This window comes from Aspergillus viridinutans (genome assembly GCF_018404265.1).
Source record: "Aspergillus viridinutans IFM 47045 DNA, scaffold_10, whole genome shotgun sequence".
Classification (NCBI taxonomy): Eukaryota; Fungi; Ascomycota; class Eurotiomycetes; order Eurotiales; family Aspergillaceae; genus Aspergillus; species Aspergillus viridinutans.
In genome coordinates, this window is record NW_025091226.1 from 230082 (window position 1) to 256585 (window position 26504).

The window sequence follows — 26504 nt, forward strand, 5'->3', positions numbered from 1 at the left end:
CCCTGACGCGTAAGCTGTCGAATTGCACCAATCCGACACAAATGTCGTATGCCAGGGGAAGTACGGCGCGGAAAAAAGTAATCCAGCTTTGGCAGAAAGCTCCGTCGTGCCATATATCGCTCTGTAGTTGTCCTAGGTGTTGCAGTCTGCCGAGGATAGCTCCGCCGACTTTGTGCTATGAGATTGATGTAATAATGGTCGAGCGACATGAACGCGGCACTCAGGTTGGAATGTTTCGTAGAAATCTCTTCGTACAAGAGAGGATATCTTGATCCTTGGTGGGGATTTCCGTCAACAATATCGTCTCTCACGATACATACATAGAATCACCGAGTGCCGCACAACTCTCAGTTCTTCCTGCTATCCCACAAGCCACGATAACCCATATTCCCTGAGAGATTCATGTATGAAAAGCTCCTAAGCGAGTATACAGGGTTCTTGACAGCGCTAGTTCTTCGCCAGTGTTAGTTCCAGTAAACAAAACGGAGTCTCCAAGTACTTCTGGGCTATAATACTTGTTATTCTGTCTTAGCACCAGCAAGCCTAAAAGTTATACGAGCGGACCAATCACAGACGTCTCTGCGTAGAGAGTAGATGAGACGGCATCAAACAGCCTGACTATCACAAAGAAGTATTTCTAAGCATGATAAACACGTCGGACTTAACGCACTTAGTCTATCTCCATCAAAAGGATGTCTATAAAGCCAGCAAGTCCAGGCGAAATGCACCTTCCCAACCACGACAGCTACGATGGCAGCAACCAAAACTATAGTACTTATTACTGGGGGTACGTTTATCAACTCCCATGTGAAGGTGAATCGAGCTAACACCAACAGCAAACAGCGGGATCGGTTTCGAACTTGCCGCCCAGCTAACGGCCAGAGAGTCCTACCACGTCCTCATGGGAGTCCGTTCCATGCAAAAAGGCAATGATGCTCTGGACCGGCTACAATCCCGCAATCTACCAAGCACCCCGGAGCTGCTCCATCTCGACGTCACCGACGATGAGACTATCCACCGCGCCGCAGAGACAGTCGAAAACTCCCACGGGAAACTCGACATCCTCGTCAACAACGCCGCCATAGTAGCTACGGCTCCAACCCTGCGCCGGAAGTTGCAAGAAGAATTCAATACCAACGCCACCGGTCCGGCCGTCGTGACGGAGTGCTTTGCTCCACTGCTGAAGAAGTCCACGGGATGCCCGCGGATCATAAACATCTCCAGCGGCGCAGGCTCGATTGCCCGTCGTTTGGATCCGTCTTCGGTGTTGTACAAGGTGCCAGGCCTGCAGTATCGTGTGAGTAAGGCGGCGCTGAATATGGTAACTGCGTGTCAGTGGGTGGAGTACGGCCCTGCTATCAAGGTCTTTGCGTATGACCCCGGCTTCACCCAGTCGAATCTCAGCGAGAGAAACACGGCGGAGAATGGGGCTAAGCCGCCTGCTCAGGCGGTGCAGCCGTTGATTGATGTGCTTGAGGGGAAGCGGGATAATGAAGTTGGTCAGTTGTTGCATAACACGGGTGTTTATCCTTGGTAATTGCCAGGAGAACACAAGCCGGTACTTCCGTTCATAATCGAGGACGAGAACCACATCAAACCCTAGCCTATATTGCTCCTGACTACAATCAATGTATGATCTCCCTCGCAAAAAACGGCCTCGCATCTCTGTCCATCGCCCATATTCCTGCAGCATCCATCTTTTGCCAATGCACGGCAAACTCCTCCCCAGTGTCGTTAGCCGCGATATCAGTATCCCCATCTCCCGTGCATAGTCCAAACTGCCTGATCCCTATGCCCAATTGCCCATTGAGTCCATCACCTGCAGACCATAGCGACCCATCTGCGGCCAAAGCGACAACATGCGCCCGTCCTGCAGCTGCATCGACGATCTGGAGGCGGTTGCCAGTATCAGTCGTAATGACAGCTTCCTTGAACTCGGCAGCGCTCATCGGATTAACATCTGCGATTTCGGGCCATTTCTCCGATCTGTAGCTCCAGATGAACAGCTGTCCCGCACGAGAGATACCAACATTGTAACATCCCCCTGTTGCCAGCTTTTCGATAGGCGGTAGTGGTAAGCTCCGAGGCGTGTAATCCAGTGCTTCAGGTAGTCGAGATGGCCATCGTTGGATTGGATCACCAAAAAGAACATAACGATTCCATGCCTCTTCAAACGCTTCATCCTCGTCCGGTGGATCGGGAGGTTGAACGGTTCCATTTTCACCCCAGACATGCACAGTACCAGCCTCGTCGAGCGCAGCGAATTTACTGGTAAGCTTGACTATAGGAGTTGCAAACGTCACCGAGTATGTGGGGTCTTGCTTGGTCTCATTGTCCGTCAGCCAGGCAATCATCGGCAGCCATGAGTCGAAGGAAACAACGGTGCGGGAGTCACTTTCGAGAACGAGGGCAACTGCCCCTGAGATAAGAGCCGGGTTATGCATGCGCGCACTCCGTACCGCAATATGAGAGATTTGCCTTCCCGGAATGGAATTCACTCGCGTGGAAGGTCGATCATTCCCATCCTGTGTGAGGAGGATATACAGCTTCCCGTTATTGCAGAGAAAGGCTGCCCTATGGCTTCCTGACAGCACAATAGCTTGTTCGATCCGGCTTGGGTGTATTGCATCCGTGACAACGGCGAGTTCATCATCGTCAAGAGGATGATGGCTAAGATGTTTCAAATGATCGTCAGCTTGCACAAACGTGGGCCCATCATCGCAGCTGATGATGCGAATATTCTGGCTGGGCTTTGTTAAAGATCTAAGTTTGAGCGGCCATAGCGGACAGTATAAACAATCTTTTCCTTGATTATTGTGTTCGCAGCAATGCTTTTCGCCGACAGAGCGACGCAGGCAGGATCGAGGTTCACCAAGGTAACCATCGCTGTTCTCGCCGCATCCGTATAGTCGTAGTGCCATTGGGGACTAAATCCCGCGACGATCCTCCTCCTTCTTCCGAATTTGCTTGGGTATCAATGTCGGTGCCGGGGTTGCGAAAGGCTCTTTTTGATATGAGAAACAATCCTCGCCACTGTACATATCTGCTTAATGGGAAAAATGTGAAGAACGTTTACCGGTCACGTACGGCTGAGACTTCCCATGCTATGGCTTAGTAAAGAGTAAACTGAGTGATCTATATATTCGAACTCGAGGGGATTGCGAGATTTAAGAAACTTGGAATGTTGCTTAAATCAAGAGCAGAGATAACAGCGATAAATCATGAAGAAAGACGGAGGCCCCGCGACATCAAGGATGTTTTTCTTCCGACGATCAGAGTAAACACTGCCAAGCTCAAGGCACCAATAATAGTCGTGATAGGCCGATCTCTCATAGAGTCCTTCATAGAGGCCAGGATGTGCGTAGTGGGCGATCCAGCCATTGCGGATGAAACACGTGGGTTGATAGAATTTAATGCTTGCAGGAGACTGTGAGCGCTGGAAAATTCGCCGTTCCAGCAGCCTTCAATGACCCAACCAAGCCAGATACCCTGTGTACTTGGTAGGAACTTCCTCTCTGGCCAATGAGCTCGGCCGTCGGTGGGAGAGTTATCTTTGAAAAGATCGACTTCACACTTATTGCCAGTTACAACTTCGTACATGACTGCTCCAAGGAGGCCAATATCAATTTTGGTCGTGTATCCATTGTCATCCACGGCCTGCATGTCAGAATCTAACGGAAGGAGAGACGCTTCTGAGAAATCGCAGATTTTGAGGGACAGATCGGAATTAAGAAGAAAATTTCGGCTGGCAATATCTGCAACAAGCACGCGCCTGTCATGAATATAACTCAGCGTGCGAGCCATCTCATTGAACCATGTGAGTTGCAGCTGAGGGGAAGGGCGACATTTTGCAAGATACGTCCGAAGATCTCCATTGACCATATAAGCAAGTTGCGTGGCTTCATTTAAAAATCCGATACAACGGACAACACCTTCAGAACGTTTATCTCCAGGGCTCTGCAAGCGACGATAGACATCTTGTTCGCGTCTGAGGCTTTCAATGTTCACTTCAACGTCGGAGTCTGAGCTCCATAGATATCTCAAAGGAGTTCTGACAGCCACACCATTCTGAAGCAGAACTACTGCAGAGGCACCATTCCCAATAACTCGCTCCTGCGGAATCGGATTGCCTTGGATATCAAGGAAGGGAGAGGACATGGCAACAGAAAGAAAGGCAGTTCGATTGAATTAACCATGAATCAAGGGGTTGGCACGGTCCGCACGGATCCTAAATACAATACAGTTTTGCCGTCACGTGAGCTGTATGCTAGAGTTCCATTTCATTCCTTCCCCAGGAGTTTCGCGTCTACATACACCTCCCATCAGTCCTTGCGATGCGCTGAAGAAGTTTCTATTACGTTGGTCGAGCTCCCTTCTGTTGTTGGAGTCGCGGGTTTGCAAATGCCGCCCCATGGTCCCCTATTCGCGATAGACGCGAATGACCAAGCGTCATGGTCCAGTTCGTGCAGGTTATGGATTCTCAGTGCAAAGAATGCCGGTGACCTTTATAGGGCTTTCATCATTGATAGAATTGGATTGCAAGACGGCGGCTGTCATCCAGCGCATTTCCAGATATGCAGTTTTTAGGCCCTTCCACGGCCTAGGCTGAGGCATACCCCAGGCAACAATGAACATAGCCTTCAGGAAATACCATGTTCCAGATGAGCCATGATCAAGCAGGAAAGTACCGACCATTCCACCCCAAAAATGCTGCAGTGTCTCCATTCTGAAATACCCAACCTAGAGCAGCTAAGAAAAAGGGCATTTTCCATGTGCCTATTCCCCTTCAGCACCTTAGTTCTCTCTCTCACTCTCTGATCTATTTACTGCATTCTTAAGCCACACACTCTTACTTCTTACATTTCTTTCTTGCTTCAGTGCTTTTGCTAGATAATAGGTTTTTAAGCCAGTTCATCATTTTAGCTGTGATTGTAGGAATGCAAGACAATATACAGTGTACAGAGTGGGTGTGCCGACCCTAGATTAAGTAGGGTAGACAGCTGTTATTCTGATGCAGCAGTAGCCTCATAATTACAAGGATTTAGTTAAGTATTTCTTAGGACCAGCAATAGTGAGACAGTGCAATGCTATGTTATATTTATACAGAATAATTATGGTCCCACCGCCCAAAATAGCATCTAGCTGATGGACAGGGTGAGAATATTATTAGAGGATAAGGCATAGCATTGTGCTTATACTGCGTTAGGCACCCTATATACAAATACTACTAATGACACCACCAGGACGCGCTCCTCATGGACACCCATACCCTAATAGATATTAAGAATAGTAAGAGTAATGTTGGTTAGAGCAGCACTTACTGAGAGATCTAAGTTGTACTGTACTATGTGTCAGTGCTATAATCAAGAAGTATTAAGAAATCTAGAAAGTGAACCACATTCCTGTGAACCTGGATCTAGAATTGTATACCACATGGTGCATCTTTATACCATAGCTCTTAGCACCAGCAACATCTGAAAACACCTACATATACTATCATATAATATTCCCCTTTATATACCTTCAACATCAACCTCCTAGGTTAAGACCTCTGGCTCCTCCTCATCCCCTTCCCTTTACCCATGTAGCTCAACTAAAAACCTTGAAAGAACTGCTGGCCCATGCACTCTAGGCATGTTCCCGCCTGCAAATCCCTTACTTTAAGATCGCGGACGCCCACATTAAGTATCTCAAACTGTATCCAGGTAAACAGCCAGCCATGCTAATAGCAGTTCTACAGATCATTAGCATTACCCCCAGCTGAGAGTAGCTATCGGGCAATGAATGCCACATGAGTTTGTCAGGAGCACCTTCCAGAGAGGAGAAGAAAATAGTCTAGGTGAACTACATTAGGGTCTGCTCTGTACTCCAGGAGCAGCCATACCACATCCGCATCCTTCAATCTGACAGCAAAACCTAGAGGTCTATCAATGGCGGGGTCACTACTCAGTACTTTATTTAGGTCTGCTCCATGCTCTAGGAGCAGCTATACAATGTCTGCTCTCTTTAATTTAATGGCAGCACTGAGAGGACTATTTCTAGCAGGTCCATTCATTTGTCCATTGGGATCAGCACCAAAGTCCAAGAGTGTCATAAGTAGGGAATGATTGCCGATTTCAACGGCAAACATTACAGGATTGCTGATTCCAACTCTGGCTGTAGTCAAATCAACTCGGCCAGTTGAAAGAACAAGCCTCAGAAGCAGAATGTCTAGAGTCGTCATTGCATGCTTGAAGATCGTGCGATATTTTAGTGTTATTAATTTGGACAGGCATGAGATTAGAGCAGCCAGATCATCCTTTTGGAGGGCATATGATGTACACCTTATTGTGAAGAGCACTCTGATCACCTGTTCATTACCCTTGGCCACGGCAGCGAGAAATGGAGAGGCCCAGCGATATAGATTTCCATAAGTTTGGTGAGCCAAATGCTGACAACTTGCACAGTAGCAGCACTCCCAATTATTAAAAATGCCATTCAGGGATGAAGCCTCAAGTGTAGCCTTTAGTAAATGACTGAGATTCTTCTCAGCCAGGAGGTATGTGAGTCTCATCAGTCTGGCATACCTCAAGGTTATGTCCATTTCAAATAGGTTATACATGTATGTCCACTTGTAAGTATCAAAATGGGAAAGAAAATTAGTCTGAGGGACACCAGCCTGCTCTGCAGCCTCTGCATATTGCAGAATGTTATTAACAGCATAAAACAGAAAGGGAAGGCTCTTTGGCGTCTTCTTCTTAAGGGCTAGTTTTTACAGAAGAATATCATTAGGCAATCTACTATCCTTGAAGACGTATGCTTTTGTTAGGTAATTCCAGTAGGAGACTTTAAGGAATTCATAACCTGGCACCATTCTCCTAGCATAGGTATCCCGCCAGAGCTTATCCAAGCCGCCTTCTTTGAGCAAGCAATCACGGACTGATTCATGGATAAACTAAGTGATCTTTTAAACAGTCTTTTAGATGGTGGTTTTACTCTCCTCAGTCACTTCTACCAAGCCTTTGGAGGAGCTGAGGATAAAACAAGAGATAGAATCATCATCCGCCAGTGGTTCCATCAGGTCTAGCTTGTCCTCTTTGTGCAACTAAACCGCATAAAAGAGCTCCTGCGGACTAAGTAGCCTGTTCGCGTAAAGCGTCCATTATAGGCAAAGAAGAAGGTCTTCTATATTCTGCTTATCACGCGTCAGGATATCTTTGAACAGTTCCTTGAGCCTTGGTGGGATTTCTCACAGTCTGTTCCGCAGGGCGCTCATCCGACCCTAATCATATGCCCTTTTCAATATATTAATAACTAGCTCAACCCATAAAAAGATTCCCGATGCCTTTTCAATGATCTCCACCTTGACTTCTGCAATCTCTCTGTATTTAATGCTCGCTAGTTTGCAATCCAGATAGTGTGTGATATCTTGTCCATATCCATCCTGCCCTTCCATGATCATCTCAAGTCCCTTGTCGAAGGTAACATGCGGGTAGTGGCGACTGGAGAGATAGATATGAAGTATTACCAGCCTAGAAGCTGTGAGCTCGCCAAGGTCACTAAAGTAGTTAACCATGTCTTAAACCTCACTTTCTTTATACTTGTCCAGAGCATCAATAAAACATATAAGAGGTTGCCCTGCCAAGTTCTAAATAATAAGATGGAAGATATATTACAGAAGCTCTAGGCTCTAGCTTCCTGATTTTAATATTAACAGTGATACCTCCGAGTCTAATATCTTTTGAAGTCGGGGTAACCCATTAAACAACTGAAAGAGAAGAGACCTATATATTCTAGTGGTAGACTTCTCCAATTCATCTCCTCGCGCATTGAAGAAAAAGGGGATGATAATGGCGCCTATACCCAACATCTTTTGCTTCATGTTTTCAAATGCAAACTTCATCAAGGTTAATTTTCCCATTCCGGGGTTGCCCTTAATCCACAAAAATCCATTGTGCCCATGGAGCAATCTGCTATCCATCCATTTTTGGTATTCAGGCCAGCTGAGCAACCATGTGCACGTTTCTGAAAAGGCTCTTTGATTGCGAAACACCGTTGTTCTCAGCAGTTAAAGTCTAACGCCTTCAGACACAGTCTCCAATGCTCAAGAGCAGATGTCAATAGTTGCTGAGTCTGTAACCCACACAGAGATGTTAATGAAATAACACCTAGTAATTCTTTAGCATAGGCAGCTGCTGTCACCACAGCAAATTCCTGCCACTCTTTATTTTTATGTGAATCTGCATAATCACAGATGCCCCTGATGGTTAAACATGGAAAGTTATCAAGGAGTCTAGCTGCTTCCATCTCAAAGTAAAGAATTCCTAGGTCTCTCATAAGCTGATCCCTGACAGCTGCATGCCTCATAACTTGATTTGCTGAAGCAATCATACTGTAATAAACAACCAGCATATATGATTGTCTCGCCGGTCTCATCACTGCAAAACTCTGGTTACAGTTTTGGCAACTGTGCCCCTCCTGGTCAACACATTGCTTCTAGAACCTTAAGGCCCATACTGTGGTCTCATCTGCGGATACTTGCTTATCATTTCATTAACTAATGATAACATGCATGAGCACCCCTCAGTCTGATGTTGCGCTTGAAGCTTGGAGATAGCTATCAGAAGGAGTGTAGGTGGTTTGTTTAAGACCTCTATTTATTCAAATACGCCATTCCCAATTGACTTTCTGTAGTCATACTGGATCACTCCAGGGCTCTGTGCTGTCAGCATACTGATAATGATATCCCTAATTCAAATGTCAGCTTTGTTGGTTGGCGCGCCTCCTCCGATTCCGACTAAGAGCCAGAACCTGATGGAAGGGAAGCTTGGTCACATCTGACTGGCCACTGTAGTTGCAGACGTATGTCTATATACTCTAGCTGGCAGACATGCAATGACACAATTGTGACCTGCCATGGTGCCAAATGTATATGTGTTATTGTCCGTCTCCAATTTGCCAGCATCGCCATGAGTCTCGTCAAGCATTGCCTGGGCGGCTGCTAGCTCCAGCGGCAATGCTGATATCCATCCTACTGTGTAGTCTTCGCGGGAAAGAGTTTTGAGCCTTATCATCTCATTATGCCAGTTTCTCTCTTTGAATTTCCTTAGTTTAGGGGCCTTGCCCGTCTATTCAGGGCTGCAATCCCCATTTTCAATCTCGGACCAGCTCAGCATCTTTACTGGGTTAAAGAATATGACTTGGGGGTTGTACTAGCCATGACTCCTCTAAGCCACTAAACAGTATATAATGGTCTCTTTTTGTCCCTTGAAAGTGCGACATAGTCAACTTATCACAGGGATTCATCTCTCATGACATGCCTTTGAGCACGGGAGAAACGCCAGCAATTATTTCCTTCTAAATCATTCCATATAAAGATATCCATGAAGCCCAAGATCTGGTGAAAGACTAAGCGTTCCTGGGAGTGTGAGGGAAAGAAAAATTTAAACAGAGATGCAGCCTTGCGACAGCCTTATAGGATCCCTGCCTGTGCATCACCTGCCATTGGCTTCTTAAGACTGCCACTTCAGGCTCGGCTGTGCCACAGCCTACTAAATCAGGAAAAAGATGGGCTTAATATACGGTATTGCGCGAATATCCAGGGATGATGAATCAACCCTCAGAGACACTGACAATAGAAATGTAGAATCATAAATCTGTCTTTGAATGTCTATCCTTTATAAACTGTCTTACTGGGACGCTCTATATGCATGACTGTGGGATGAACATTTCTATGGTATTGACCAGACGCTCTCTCAGTCAGGTCAGCACAGCCATCAATCCCCTACTTCATAATATCAACACCTAAAGGACAAAATGTTGAATTATTAGTACAAAATTATAAATAAGGATTAAGAGTCTCATCCCCCATCCTATATGAACTCCTACTACTGTCTATCTACTAGAGAGCTGGATTTCAGTCCCCTAAAACAAAGAGCTTTATCAGTTTATCACTACATCTCACCATCATGAATGCTGCAGAGCCACATGTGTCACAGCTGTGCTATCCTAAAAACTCTTTTCACATGAGTCGATAGACGATCAAAGGCTGAAGAATGTCATCAGTCATCGATAATGTGCACACCAGGGTGGAGCAGGTTCAATGCCAGGTTATCAATTTCTCGGTCTTCTACCTGGCTATCTAAGAGTTTGACCATCGCTAGAAGCATTAGTAGTTTTATTGTCATATTCTTCAGGACTATTGATCCCTGAATAATAAAGCCATTCAACGCCTGCTACACAACACCAAAATCAAGCCAGATATCTCATATATAATCACAAGTAACAGCCAACGCTAGTTCAAACAACATCCAAAGCATAAGACAATGGCACATCAGAAGCCAGATAATCTCACCATAACCACAAGCAATCACCACCCCTAAGGAAGCTAGTACTTTAGATCTACTTCACATTGCTGCTCATGGTATTAAATCATATCATCTCCCAGCTTGTTCCTCTCCTCTGCGGAGAGACCCCAGATCTGCCAAGCAAGCGCATTAAATGCCTTCAGTATTGATATCTAATGCAGTTGGTCAAGGAGCATTCCTCTCTTCTTTTCCAGGTTTCTTACACAGAAGTAATAGAGTGTATTATACAGCGTGAGTTTTATATCTATCTTAATCTCAAGGGTCTCAGCACCCTCTTACAGGTAGTCATTAAGATAGTTGATGCGCTGTTTCTAGGGCGTGCAGAGGACCTCATACTGGACCCATCTCCATATAGTGAAATTAAGGTCTTCAATATTCAGAGCTTGATCCATGACGCTGACCAGGTCGTCATGGCTTAGGTTCTCAATTATTTTATGGATAATGTCTAGCTTCAGGAACTCTCCGATAGAGAGGCATATGAGGGCTCTCCACCTCTTTTCTATCATCTTGGGGTCGCTACCAGAAGGCTTGCGTGTTTCTTATGAAGTATGAGTGTTAATCTAGGACTCTTGCGTACAGTTCTTGGTGGATTTGGTATTTTCTTCAGCCAGCAAATCAACTGTCATGTTCATGTGTACTTAGTAGTTTATAGGATGAATGGTACATACTAGCCAACCCATTGCTATTATCACCATTTGAAGAATCAGAACAATCAGGTGTCCAATTCTCTATGCCTGTGCCGCTTTCTAAGTCCCACTCCAATCTATCTAACTGTGTACAAGATTAGGGGGATCTTGATTAACACTCCATGACCCTTTTCGCGACTTCCTGGTTGGATATTTTAGTCATTCTTTGTAAGCTGCTCTTTTCCTGGTGACTGAAGGAATTTCACAAGCTCTTATGATAAATATACAGAGATGATGAGAGGATAAGATCAGTGAGCAGACATAGTCATAGATAGCTATAATGTGCCAGTCATTATGACATAGTGGTGAGTGCCATATACCTTATACTCTAATATTATAAAAAGATCAACTATGGGATATACCATATCCTACACATTATATATATTACCTGGAGCCGAGCCTTCTAAATAATAAAGTATATTATTTAGATTATATACATTATTGTCTTATATCCCTGGACAATCCTTATTCAAGTCATTCATGTTCCTGTCCTATATCAAGATTATACACTAGTAAATCTATTTTAACTTGGATAGAGTCTTGATTAAGGCCAAGCTGCATTTTAACTGCTGCAAAGCATATAGAGAAATATTTATTAGCTTAATCCCAGTCGTAAAGGGATACTTTATATAGTATATTGGTATAAGAAATAATCTTTTCAAGGCTAGTTCACTGAGACCATGAAACCTAGGCCACGGATGAAAGTCACATCAACCCTTAACACAATCCTGGATCATATTCTTAATCACGGTACTTTCTTGTTCGAAAACTGGACCCAAGGAACTAATGGTCTCATCTGTGATCTTGTGTCTCGCCGCAGCCATGGTCCCAAATTCGTCCGGAGTCTGCTGTCCCGCAAAAAGGAGCGTCTTAAAGAGGATGGGGATAGCTTCCTTTGGATCGTCCGCCATGGCATAGATGGTGTAGCCCGCCGTTGCAACATCACTAACTACGGTCAAGATACACGCCAGGTCTGCAAAGGCATCAGCAATGACATTGACTTCCCTAAGGAACAGAACAACCAGGAAGACGGCCATGAGGATCTCATTGACAAGCTTCTTCTTGTCCAAGTTCTTCTGTTCATTCCCAATCTCTATCACAGTCTGCATCAAGGCGCCGTCAGTGGTAGGCCAAGTTTCATACAGAGACATGTGGTTATTAGGCAGTAACCCCATCCGCGGGCCTTTTTATAAATTCCTAAGAAATTGCTATATCCCCAGCCCTCGACGCATGAAGCCTCGGAAAGTAAGAATGACAGGGTTACCAAGATAGTGCTGGTGGACATGGCGCTGCCGACCCAGGCATTCCAGTTCTTGATTCCAGAACTTGCAGCGCACCCTGCACTGATCAATTGACCGCTGACAGTGGCTATCGTGCTACCCCCGCAACTGATAGTGACCACAACAGCACCTGAATGCCCAGGAAATGACACACTGCCATGGTAAACGCCGACACCATCACTGGGGGTCGAAGTCCAAAGTAACTGATACATCTGCAGGCGATTCAAGGAGGGCTGAAAAAGATCTTATCTTGTACAATCTGCTGGGGCCAGTATTCAAGCTGTAACTGGGTGGCTGTGTTTCCTGTTGTTCCTCTGTCAGATGTTAGTAGGGGTCGGTTAGGGTAACGTAAAGGTCGCCTAGACCCTGAACAGCCAAGCTTTTGGGCTAAGGCGAGTCATGTCCATGTCCTATCTTTTAACTAACGCCACCGGCCAGATCCGAAATCCAAACCCTTATATTCACAGGATACGAGGCGTTCAGGGGCAAAAGACAATGTAACCTCACTCATTAAATGATATTACTATTAACTAACCTCCGTTAGTCTCTCCGACACAGAAAAGTAACAAGCAGAAAATTATGCATTTAGGCTTGGGTTGTCTCATCACACTTATCTCCTTGAATCTGAGCTCTCAATTCTCCTGCATAGCTGGCTTGACGCTTGACCACAATGGACGAAGTTCCAGTCGAGATTATCCTTCATATTGGACACTTCTTTACCCAACGTGATCTATTCCAAGTGGTTCTCGTGTCCAAATCATTCTACGCCTTGTTTATCCCACAGCTCTACTGTCATATCCGCCTTCCCCTAAGTCATTGCGATGATTGTGGATTTAGAGACCCTTCATTAAATGATCTTCCTGTGAGGCGTTTCACCCAGGCAATCATTGAAAACCCTTCTCTTGCGATATTGATCCACCCGCTGGATCTATATCCTGATGAATATAATGGGGAGAAGTGGGAAAAGTGGCGAGGAGGACTACCTCTGCTGAATGAGCTTCCGGAAGAGATGTTCAGAGCATCGCTCTTTCCTTATGGTGATTCTAAACCTATATACTGGCGAAAATACCGGGAATGGAGAGACGACCTGAGAAGCTGTCCCACTCAAAATCCCAAACGGCTCACGGAGAATGCCTGGCTTGGCCTTCTCTTGCTTTGAGTTCAAAACCTTGAGCGGCTCACTATTTGGTTGCCAGAAGAGAGGTGCATCTATGAGCGAAATATGATGCTTACAGTTTACCTCGACCGGGTGATCCAGTGGGCAAGCAATCCCAAACTTGGGATCCTCCCACGCTTGACACATCTCTATCTTCGAGATGGTCCAGTTCGGCAAGATTGGGGAGCAGAGGAAGCCATCCCGATGGCTCGCGTAATACCCTATCTGATGATCCCCTCGCTGCGGAGCTTGCATGTTCTGCACTTGATCCAAACAGAATGGCCAGTTTTTTTACCAGAGAAGAAAGACTTGCCCTTAACCCACATCAATTTCCAAGGCATCGACGAGTACCATGACCACTCCTACCAACCCCTCGAAAGCGTGCCAACTCTCCTCTCCATGTGTTCAAGGCTGGAATCCTTCACCTGGAGACGTCACGTGGGTTATCTGGGCCATGCTACTCCCGCAAACGAGCATGATTTCATGAATCCCTGCGCCTTATACGCCCCTCTCCGAAGATCACGAGAGACCCTGCGGGAACTGAATATTGCATTGGAGGTATTTCGCGGCGAAACAGATACAGATCAAAATGCGCAAGCCCCCAAGCCTTGGTTCCTTGGGTTGTATCCGCAAAAAACAACAACTTCGACACAGAACAAATTTTTGAAATTTCTCACCTAAATTAATGTCTTTCAACCCTAAAATTTACCTAATTTCTTATGACGACGACCACCTTTAATTAATCCTAATTTTATAGGGTCTTAATTACTATATTATTATTAAAGCCAGGGTGGCTGCCCCTGACAGCCTCCTATAGTAGTAAAAAGGGGCTATAGAAAACTCTGTATAATTATATCCTAGACCTTTACCATAATATAAGCATCTATTTAAATTATCTAAAGGTTTATAATTAAGGAATCCTAAAGCCTCTTATTAAGCTAATTACTAACATGCATACTATTATTAAGAAGGTCCTTAAAAACCCCCTAGGTAATAACTAGAGGAAGGTAGTTACTAACCTCTATAAGATTACTCTTAATATTAAGAAGAACACTACCTCTACCTAGCATATTCTAACTACTTAATCTATTCCTATATCTGCTAAGATTTAATTATATATAGCTACTACTATAAGGGCACCCCCCCTAGGCTATATAATCTCCTTCTATAGCTTCTTAAGTAGCCCTAGGGCTACCCCCTTAGAATTAAGTAAGGACTATAAGGTTATTATTAAACTACTAGATACTAGTATAGTAAGTATATTCTAGTGTCTAAAGATAGTAGAGATAAAGAATAGAGCTAAAAAGACCTATATAAAGGCCTTAAAAAAGACTATAGTAGCTATCCTTATATCTATTAAATTTATAGCTACCTACTAGCTTAAGTTAGATAACTTAAGCCTTAGCCTATAGACTACTTAGTAAGTAGAGATTATATACTACTACCCTAGCTAGGCTAAATTATTCTACTAGGAGGCTGTTATCCACCTGCTAACTTAGGGTATAGTAGTTTATAATATCTAGGTTAAATTAATTAGTAACCTAGTAGACTCTTAGAAGGCTAAGTAAGTTGCTAACTAGTTACTAGCTATAAATTATTTTATATAGGGTAATTTAATAAAGATTATCTATATTACCTAGCTTATAAACTAGCCTACTAATAAGAAGTCTTCTACCTTAGTAATTAAGTTTTCTACCCCCTAGGCTACTAATAAAGCTATTAATAAGGGAACTATCTAGGATTCTACTATCCTAACTATAGTCTTATATAACTAGTCTACTCACATCTGCTAGTGCTTTAATTATTAGTAATATAGCTATATAGAAAGCATCTATTCTAATAAAACTATCTATAGCCTCTATATAGATAGTTATAAGATCTATAACTGCCTGCTCTGGCAGGCCACTAGCTAAGAGTTAAGAAAGTATACTAACTATAAGGGCATATATACTACCTAGTCTAAAGAATATAAGAAGTATATAGAGAAGGTGGATAAGATATAGGTAGCTTCCTACTATTACTAGTAATATTATTATATTCTACCCTACTTATAAGACTTCTAAAGGGATCCTAAGAGTAGTAGCTTAGATTCTACTACTATACTAAGTACCTCCCCCCTAGTATCCACCCTAGACACCTTAGTAAAGGGCTCCCCTATGTAAATAGAGGAATCTAAGGGTATTAAGGGTGCTACTATAGTAAAAAAGGCTACTAGATTATCTAAGAGGTCTAAGAAGATAAGATTAGAGCTATCTTATAAGTAGCTACCCTATAGCTAGGTACCTATCTTAATATCCTCTCTAATATCCCTATTAGACTAGAATATTAATAATATTTTATTCACCCCCCTAGTATTATACCCTAAGGCCTCTTCCACATCTATAAAGAAGAAGGCCTTAACTAACTAAACTAGCTCTACTAGTTAAACTAGATCTACTAATTAAACTAGCCCTACTACCTCCCACTACTCTACTTAAATTATGGACTACCTAAGTAATATTAACCTACTAGACCTAACTAATAAAGATAATAATTACCCCCCTAAGTAACTATAAAACTAATAGATAGCTACCATATATAGGACCTACCTTAGTATATACTAAGATAACACTACTACTACTAATAATAAGAACAGCTATACTAAGCTCCCTAAAGCCCCTAAGAGTGACTAGCAGCCTAGCTTAATCCTATAAGATAAGAATATTAATACTAATTTAAGCACCTAGGCTGAAAAGAGAAAGTAGAAGTAGGGTATAGATACTACTATATAACTAGAGAAGGACCCCTAAGTTAACTTCTCTATAGGAATACTCTAGTTTACTAGTAGCTATTAAAAGAGTATATAGAATGCTTTATACCATACCTCTTATAAATAGAATATTCTAAATTCTTTAATATAATGTGCACTACTCTAAAGATATAGTAATAGCTTAGTTTCTGCATGACCTAGAGGTCCTAAAGGCTAATATTATCACTATCTAAGAATCCTAGGATAACCTATTCTAAGATACCACCTACTACCCTACTAAGGTAACTCACTAGTTACTTTACCCTAAAGTAATAGAGATAGGAGGCTATACCTATGTCTACCTCTATATCTCCTATAAGATAGATCTTACTAGATAGAAATATATAGCCTACTTATAGGACTACCAGGAGCTTAAATTATACTATAATACTAGGATACTCTACCTATATAATATATATAACCTATGCCTAGATACTAGTATCTAAGTTAGCACCTAAACTAGCATCTAAACTAACACCCTTAACCTCCTAGAGTAGGTCCTAGATTGACAGGATAGTAGCTACCTGCTCCTAGGAGATTTTAACCTTTACTATCTAGCCTAGGATGGTAATCATATCCACTATACTAACCCTAGGTCTAATAGGCTACTTAAGCTAACTAATGCCTGGCTTCTAGACCTTTAGATAGAGCTAGGAGCTATTACTAGGGATGAATAAGGCTACTAATTAACTATTAACCTAATATTTAGATCTATAGACCTAACAGCCCATCTTATAGCCTGTAAGGTAGTCCCTAATATCTATACTAATTCTAACTACCTACTAATTTACCTACTACTTAATATTAATACACTACCACCGCAGACCCTGAAATGATGTAATTAGAAGGCTATAGATATATAGAAACTCTATAAATTTATAACTATAAATATTAACCTACACTAATAGTCTAAGAACCTTAAAATACCTTACTAGATTAAAGATACCACTAACTTCCTTAGTAAGATTACCTAATAAGCTATTACCTACTCTATACTATAGGCCTGCCCCTTCTCTGAATAGGCTAATCCTGATTAGATGCCTAAATATACTGAAATAGTTAAACTAATATACCTCTATTAATAGACCTATACTGAAACCCACACTAATAATGACTAGGAGGCCTATATAAAGGTCTATAACTATAAGGGGAAGGTCATCTCCTAATCCCTGTGGTAGGGATACTATAGATATATCTAGTAGATAGTAGATTAAGGCCCCTAAGGCATGTGGTGTATTGCTAAGTAGGCCTAGAACTACTAGGGAGGTGGCTAGATAGGAATTATCCCTATACTCTGCCTAGGAAACTAAATAGTAGAGATAGTAGAGTAGAAGGCTAACTTACTTTATAAGGCCTTCTTCCTATTACCCCTAGCTACTAATCTCTCTAATATAGAGAACTATATATATAACCCAGCATAAGATATTTCCTTCCTAGATATTAATAAGTATAAAATTACTAAAGCTATTAGATAGGTGCCTCCTAATAAAGTACCTAGGCCTGATATAATCCCTAATAAGATCTAGTATGCCCTAACCATAGTCCTAGTCTTTATCTAAGTATTAAAAACTCTCTTTAATACCTATATTTATATTAGCCACAACCCCTACTATTTCTAGATATTAACTATAGTTATCTTATATAAAGTAGTACTCTGAGACTTCTACCTCCTAAAGTCTTACTACCTAATTACCCTGCTTAATACTCTGGGCAAGATTCTAGAGTTAATTATTATACTCTATATTAGCTAGGTGCTTAAAGAGTATAGCCTACTCCTAAAGGGCCACCTAGGTAGTTAAAAAGGTATCTCTATTAATTATACTATTTAGCTAATTATAGATGAGGTCCTCTGTGCCTAGGGGCTAGGGAAGAAGATTAGTATACTTCTCCTAGATATCTTAGGTATATTTAATAATATCTCCTATAAATATCTCCTTCATAACCTCTGAATAATATAGCTAGGCTGGCTAGCTAACTAGCTATAGTTATTTCTATTAAATTAATATACTTAACTATAACTGCCAGGGTTTCTTAGTAAGATATTTACTATCTTAACTAGAATTCTATAAGGCAGCCCTCTCTTACTAATTCTATTCCTTATCTTTAATACCCTATTAATAAAGATACTTATCTATTGTGATATCAACTGCGGGCATATAGCTTCAGAGAAGCCATATCAGGTGTGCAATGATATCTAGTAACTAATATTACTATTTATATAGCTAGTTAGACCTTACATTCATTCTTAGCTCAGGTTAAAATATAAAAGACAGCTAGAATCCCTTAAAGTAAAGGAGGATGTATAGGGCAGCTGCTAGCCTACCCCCTACCCTTATACTCTTTAAAGACTCCATATCCTTAATAATGATGAATATCTCATCTGGTAGTATATCTAGATTAAATAAATATATAATACTTAATTCCTAGGAAGGTTTAAAACCCCTTATAAAGGATTAATCTAAACTATAGTAGCTTTAATCTACTAACCCTTAGGAAAACTATTAATAATTTAACTTTAATAAAATCCCTTATATTAATTATCCCTAACTTAATAGAAAATACCTTAGATTAATAAGTTTTTGACCTCCTCAGACTAATCTAGATACCTGTAATAGTGATAATTTACTATAGGGATATCCTTATTAACTCTTCCCTATAGTAATATCATAAGTTATGGATGTTATAGGCTATTAGAGTCTTTTAAAATAGTGATAGATATAGGATTAATAATTTAACCTTAAAGAAAGATAAATTAGGAGTTATTAAAGTTATTTTAATAAGTTTAAACTAATATTAATAATAATTAAATCTAACTTCTACTCTTAATTAGATATTATTCTTTACTTAATAAAATAGATAATATTAAATCTATATCTTCTAGTGTGGAGACCCCTTAAACCTAGGCTATTAATTATAGTAATAGCTTTAAGGTAGAATATCTTTAACTCTAATAGTAGTTTACTCTCACTGCCTAGGGTATAAATAAAGATACCTAGGCTGAACTAATCTAGTTATATAAGTAGTTAGTTAAACTTCTCTAAGATTAGTATAACTATCTAGGTTATACCTATCTAGATAGGGCTATAAAAGCTATAATTACTACTCCTAACCCTAACCCTCTCCCTACTATTACCTCTGAAATACTTAAACTATATTAAAAGGTTTCTGACCTTAAACTAATCCCTCTATATAATAGTAAGTATAGTAAGGATGCTATAGTAAAGTAGCTCTAGTAAGTTAATAAATACTTTTATAATAAGTAAACTCTTGCTTAGAAAGAAGCTACTAAACTTAAAAAGGTTATAGTAGTTAAGTATTATCTTATAGGCTAGGCTAAAGAGTAGTGAGATACTTATAAGTAGAAGGCTAAATATAACTTAATAGCTACTATAATCACCCTTAATACTTTTAAATAGTAGATCTGAGATAACTTTAGGGAAATTAGAGGAGAGAATAAAAGGTAGGAAGAGTATAAGAGATATATCTAAGGAAATTAAACTATATAATCTTATACTACTTCCCTAATTAAAGCTATAGAATATATTAAATCTAGAATTTCTAATAATATATTAATCTAGAAGTTTATTACTAATTTAAAGCCAGTTTTATATGCTTACTAGACTAAAGATTATAATAAACTAACTACTTTTAATAATATAGTTTATTATTTTACTAAGTATAAGTAGGGAGTAGCCCTATATATTTAGGTCTAGCTTTAATCCTTTAGAGAAATTAATAATTATTAAATAGATCTAATAGATATTAATTTAAATGCCATTGCTGCATCTCCTAACTAACTAAAGAAAGGAATATATAAATAAAAGATATAATATTAAACTAATTAAGCTTGCTTTAATTATAGATAGAAAGGCTATAATATTTAAGCTTATACTATACTGAACTAGCTATAATTAAATTATAAAAAGTAGTTAGGAAAAGCAATAAACTACTAGATATAGAAGTACTAGTTAGTTAACTATTATAGGCTTCTAAAGTTAAGGAATATAAAGTATTTAATAATCTTAAACTACTAAAGGACTATGATGATTCTGATAAGGACTATAATAAGGAAAATTAGCTACTATAAGAAGGACTATTTAATATAATAGAGGTAGATTCAGAATAAGAAGATTATAATAGTATTAAGGCTTATTTAAATACCCTTAGATCTAATATTCTCTATTTCTCTGCTATGCTTAAAGCTTCTTAGATAGTGGTCTATCTCTAAATATTATTAGACTATGATTCTAGCTATATATTTATATTAAAATATCTAGCTGATTTATTACCCCCTTTATAGTTTTAGTTCTAATAAATGACTAACTAACTGCAGATTCATCTACTAAATGGTAGATTTATATATATATTATATTAAGTTTAAATTCTACTTAAGTTAGGTAATTAGTACTATATTATCACTCCCTAGGTCCTTGAAATAATAGAGTATAATATTATCTTAGGTTAAGACTAGCTAAAATACTTCAATCCTAACATTAATTAGGTTATGGGATGGATGGTTATTAAAGGATATAAAATAAAATATATAACTATCTACCCTACTAACCTAAGAACTTAAATTAAGATTAATAAGGAAATATCTCTTAATTTTATCTCTATAAAATAGCTTTAATATACTCTTTAGAAGGGTTAATAGAAAGCTTAGTTATATATTATTTAAGAATAGAAAGAAAGTAAAGAAGTATTAACTAATCTATAATAGTTAAGTCCCCTTCTGGCCTAGTATAAAGATATATTTAGAGAAGAGTTAGTTATAGGAATACCTCTAGTTTAATTATTAGAATATTATATTAATATAGGAGATTTACCACTAATTAATATTAACTCTTACCTATAATTACTAGAGAAATTTAGTAAGATAAAGAGGTAAGTTAAAGAGCTTTTAAAGAAAGTAGTTATTTATCTATTAGCTAGTGCCTAGGGCTTTCCTATTATAATTATCCTAAAGCTAGATAGAAAGTAATAATTTTGTATTAACTACTACTTACTTAATAAGGTGACTATAAAGAATACCTATTTACTACTAAGAATTTAAGAGCTCCTAGATTAAGTAGGTTAAGCTAAGTATCTTTTAAAGCTTAATCTCCTCTCTAGTTATTAGTAGTTATAAATAGGTGAATTATTAATTCTAAAGATAGCTTTTAATATATTATTTAGTAAGTTTAAGTAGTTAGTAATACTATTTAGACTTTATAATACTCCTATAATATTCTAGATAATAATAAATAGTATTATGCAGGACCTTAACTTTATAGTAGTATATCTTAATAATATCTTAATCTTCTTAGACTTAGAAGAGGAATATTAGAAGTATATTTAATAAGTACTTAATTAACTCTAAGAACATTAGTTATATATGAAACTCTCTAAGTATGTATTTACTAAGAGAGAAATATAATTTTATAGTTATATTATTAGTAATAGACTGGTTTAACTAATGCCTGTAAAGATTAAGGTTATAAAGATATAGCTAAAACTAATAAATATTTATAAAGTTTAATAATTCTTAGGACTAGCTATATACTATTACTAATTTATATATAAGTTTATAAGAATTATAGCTCCTCTTTATAAACTCCTAAAGAAATTAGATACTTTACTTTATAAAAAGAAGTTTTAACCTATAGTCTAGAATGCTTAATATTAGTAAGTATTTATAATACTAAAGAATATAATAGTTTATATACCTATTTTTAAGATTGCTAATCCCTCCCTACTATATTAAATTAAGACTAATACATCTGAATAGGCTCTTGATATAGTACTATTATAATAAGATAAAAAGGGATAGTAGCATCCTATAGTATTTAATAGGTGAAAGCTTAATAATGCTAAGAAGAACTATCCTATATATAAGAAGGAACTTCTTATAATTAAGGAAGCACTCTAATAATAGGACTACTATATTAATAATAGTTAGCCTATTATAATTATAATAGATTATAAAAGCCTTTAATACCTTACCTATATAAAGATATATTTAAAACATCTTATATATTAGATTAAAGAGTTTTAAATATATAATCTAGTTATTAAATATTATAAGGGAACTAAGGTGGTTATCCCTAATATAATAAGTTATTAACTAGACTTTATTAAAGAAGGTCTAGTGAATTAAGTATAAATACCTACTTTTAGTCTATCTATAATATAGTTATAGTAGATAACTAGTGAAGAATGCCTTTATATACTATTATACCTCTATAAATTAGAATAGCATCTATTAATAATCTTATTCCTGAAGGGTAAGGATCTAAATATATCTAATAATATAAAAATAAAGATTAAGATATTAGCACTAAACTTTTAACTTAAAGTGGAATTTATTAACTAATAATCTACTAATTAACTATATTATATTAATAAAGGTATTAAAATACTGTATCTTAAAATTCTCTTTTAAAAGGACTTTATATTATAGCTTTATAACTAGTTTAGGTATCTTACTTATCTAGCCTTACTTAGAGTAATTTATACCCGTGCCTAGTAGCCCATGATATAAAAAGATATCTAAGATATTACTAAGAGCTATCTAAATTATTAAATAGTAAAACCTTTAAGACTAAATCTTAAATATAAAGCTGCATAGCACTTAGTGAAGAAGGGTATTTATCTATTTAAATATTAGGGAATTAATCTTATTAGATATCTACCTATAATACTAAATAGTAATTAATAGATTATTATAGCTATTAATTATATAACTAGTTAGGTTGTAGCAAAAGCTATACCTAATATAAAAGAGGATATATTAGCCTATTTTCTCTATAAAGATATCTTTATTAATTATAGAGTATTTAAGGAACTGCTCTTAGATAATAGTTCTAACCTACTATCTTAAGTTATAGCAGCATACCTTAAGATTCTTAAGGTGAAATATTATATAATAACTCTAAACTATCCTAGAATAAATAGTAAGAATAAAAATATAAATAGCTTACTAGAAAAGATATTAATAAAATATCTTATAGGTAAACTAATATATCTATAGGATGAATACCTACCTCTAGCTATCTTTACTACTTAAGTATATATCTATACCTAGATAAAGTTATTATTATTCTACCTTCTTTATAGTATATATCTATTACTACCTAGTCATCTATAAACTAATTAACTAACTGCCTAAGATATTAAAACTTAATTATAATATATCAACTATGTATAATCCCTGGCTAATAAGAAGCTGTTAGCACATGTAATTAACTAGAACTTGATTTAAGATAGTAATATAAAGGAATCTTATCTTATAAAAGATTAATAGGTCCTTATTTAGAATGAATCCCCTTAGAAGTTCTAATATAAATAGTTTAGCCTATATAAGATTAAATAATTACATCTGCTTAGTACATATACTATTTCAGAACCTAATAGATATATAGTAGAGAACTTAATTAATAGCTAATAATTAGTAAAAGCTAATTTTAATAGTAAGCTAGAGAAATTATAGATATTAGCTATACTAATATAATAACTATAGAAGGTAGGATTATTACTTTATATACTAATTAAAGTATACAAGGTGCTTGAAGAGGTTAAAGAACCCTTATTCTTATATAATAAACTTTTAAAAATAACTTAAAAGAATTAGGAATCCACTAAATATTTAGGAGTATATTTAAAGTAGGTAAGGGAGGGTATTTTAATAAAATAATATACTTAATAAATAAAGGTTTAAGAATATATTAATAATATACTAATAGGAACTAGCTATTCTGTATACTATCTAAAGGAGTTAACTCTAGGAAGTAACTAGAGTAAAATTAACTTAACTTCTTTAGATAATAAGTTAAATAGGGGAACACTATATAATTTATTAAAGAATAATTAAACCTAATAGGATACTAATAGAAGAGATATAGACTTTAAGAGACTATTTATAGTAGTAATTTTAACTTATTAGGAGTAATTAGAGAAGGATAAGTTATCTAGTATTATAAGAATATTAAGATAGGAGAAAGAAGACCTATTTAAATTAAGTTAAAACTACTTAAAATAGCTAAGTATAAAAGAAACTAATTCTAAAAAGATACTAGTAAAATAATCTAGCTTCTTTAACTTTATTAACTTTATTAATAGAAGCTATGCTTAACTATCTTAGTCTCTATCTTAGCCTAAAGATTATTAAGATTATCTTTAATATCCTTCTTAATAGTAGAAGTAATCTTACTCTAAAGAGCTATATTAGGATTATCTAATTCCTCTTTATTCTTATTAAGAGTAGCTTACTTTAAAGCCTCTACCTTAATAAGGACCCTAATCTACTTTTTAAATATCTTTTTAAAATAAATTAGATTATAGTGTGCTGCCTAAAGCTTATATAAATTATTCTAAATATCCCTAGTAATTAGCCAGGGCAGGATATCACTATTAAGAGGATTATTCTTCTAATATTTAATTAGAGTAGATAAAGAATCTATAGATAAAAGGTAATACTTTTCCTTATTTATTAAAGGAGTTAGAGATATAATACTTAAAGTAGAAGGGTGATTATCCTTTACTATACTTAAAATTAAAGTAATAGAGAGAGTATAAACTATTTCTAGAGTAAGCTTAGTAGTAGAAGAACCTTACTCTACTTCCTTATTAGAAATAAAAGAATTATTAGAAGAAGTAGACTAAGGACTATATTCTATAAAGAATATAAGATTCTCCTGCATCTAAGCCTTCTTAATATTAGTTTAGTAGGATTTAGTACTAGATAAAGGGGTTAAAGTAGGTGCTATATAATAACTAGACTAATAGAGAGTAGGCTTCTTAGGAGCTTCTTTATTTATAGTAGAAGAGAATACTATAATTATAGGCTCTAATCCCTTAGGAGAGGTAGTTAAAGGAGCTATAGACTTTCTAAAGGATTTCTAACTTAAGGAAATTAGCTAATCCTAAACTAGTTCTCTACTATTAATTACTCTAAGACCATCTTATTATAAAATAGGACTATATATATTAGCTATGCTAATATTAATTAGAAGAAGGAGAGATATATATCTAGTTTAGTATCTTAGAGAGATGCTTTACCTAGGTAGAAAGTGTATTATAATTCTTTACTATACTATATATAATTCCTATATATACTAGTGTATAGTACTTATAATTTATTATTTTTATTAGTAAATTCTAGAGATAAAATACAGGTCTAGAAGGTACCTTAACTATTCTTATATTAACTATAAGATAAATACTCTTTACTATAAACTTAGAGGATCATAGCATCCTAATTACTATATAACTTAATTAGTTTCTATATTTCCTTGCTGTTTTGAGTTAACTAGTTAAGGGGATGAACAGGATCTAAAAGGATTATATATAATTACTATATACTAGTTAAGGACTGACTAATCTTAGCTTTAGCTATGTAAACTATACCTACTCTATCTATAATATTAACTATAGTAAAATTAATAGGATTAGGGTCACTTCCTAATAACTAGAGGAGATAAATATAATAGAGAAATAAAAGAGATTATAAAAGTTCTTTTATCTATATAAAGAGTAATAGGGCTAAGGGATAATATATTAAGGCTTACTCTATAAAATATTATATATAATAAGTATAAAAAGTTAAGGGTATTTATACCTAGGCTATATATGCTAGTAGTAAATACTTACTTATTTATTTATACTTATTAGTTAATTCTACCTTTATTAATTTAATTATTTATATGTATATATAAATAGTAATATTTACTATAATTCTTTATATACTACTTAAAGATTACTAATTGCTCAGGTAACTTACTTATTAATATTACTAAGTAAAATAATCTAATTATATCTCTTATATTATAAATAAAGAATGCGCTCAGCCACTACCACAGTGATTTTAAAATAATAATATAAAGAATAATTAGGTTGATTCTGTAGATTATTAATAAAGAAATGATAATATCTAATGCTGGATCTGGAAATCAATATATCTTAGTAATAGTTATATCTATATAGATGATTTACTAGGTGCTAATAAATTTCCTATAATATTAGCTAACTAAGAACTCCGCGGATAAAGTTTAATTCAAGTAGGGGAGGATGTAATATTAACTGTAGGTATATAGCTTCAGAGAAGCTATATTAGGTGTGTAATGATATCTAGTAACTAATATTACTATTTATATAGCTAGTTAGACTTTACATTTATTCTTAGCTCAGGTTGAAATATAAAAGATGGCTGGAATCCCTCAAAGTAAAGGAGGATGTATGGGGCAGCTGCTGGCCTACCCCCTACCCTTACAC

The 26504-nt window shown here is 37.1% G+C and overlaps 4 protein-coding genes across 4 annotated transcripts; 1 reads left to right on the top strand and 3 right to left on the bottom strand.

The window, feature by feature from the left end:
* Positions 1–750: 750 nt before the first annotated feature.
* Aspvir_001797 (uncharacterized protein) lies at positions 751–1537 on the top strand (the record flags this gene model as incomplete). Its single annotated transcript, XM_043273405.1, has 2 exons — positions 751–787; positions 837–1537. 2 exons carry the CDS (start codon positions 751–753, stop codon positions 1535–1537), a joined length of 738 nt encoding a protein of 245 aa, XP_043129340.1.
* An 88-nt stretch (positions 1538–1625) lies between these two features.
* On the bottom strand, positions 1626–2921 carry Aspvir_001798 (uncharacterized protein; the record flags this gene model as incomplete). Its single annotated transcript, XM_043273406.1, has 1 exon — positions 1626–2921. The coding sequence occupies one exon, from the start codon at positions 2919–2921 to the stop codon at positions 1626–1628; it is 1296 nt and encodes a 431-aa protein (XP_043129341.1).
* Positions 2922–3219: 298 nt separating this feature from the next.
* Aspvir_001799 (uncharacterized protein) lies at positions 3220–4158 on the bottom strand (the record flags this gene model as incomplete). The annotated part of the gene is made up of 1 exon (XM_043273407.1): positions 3220–4158. One exon carries the CDS (start codon positions 4156–4158, stop codon positions 3220–3222), a length of 939 nt encoding a protein of 312 aa, XP_043129342.1.
* A 7584-nt stretch (positions 4159–11742) lies between these two features.
* Positions 11743–12183, bottom strand: Aspvir_001800 (uncharacterized protein; the record flags this gene model as incomplete). The annotated part of the gene is made up of 1 exon (XM_043273408.1): positions 11743–12183. The coding sequence occupies one exon, from the start codon at positions 12181–12183 to the stop codon at positions 11743–11745; it is 441 nt and encodes a 146-aa protein (XP_043129343.1).
* Positions 12184–26504: the final 14321 nt, after the last annotated feature.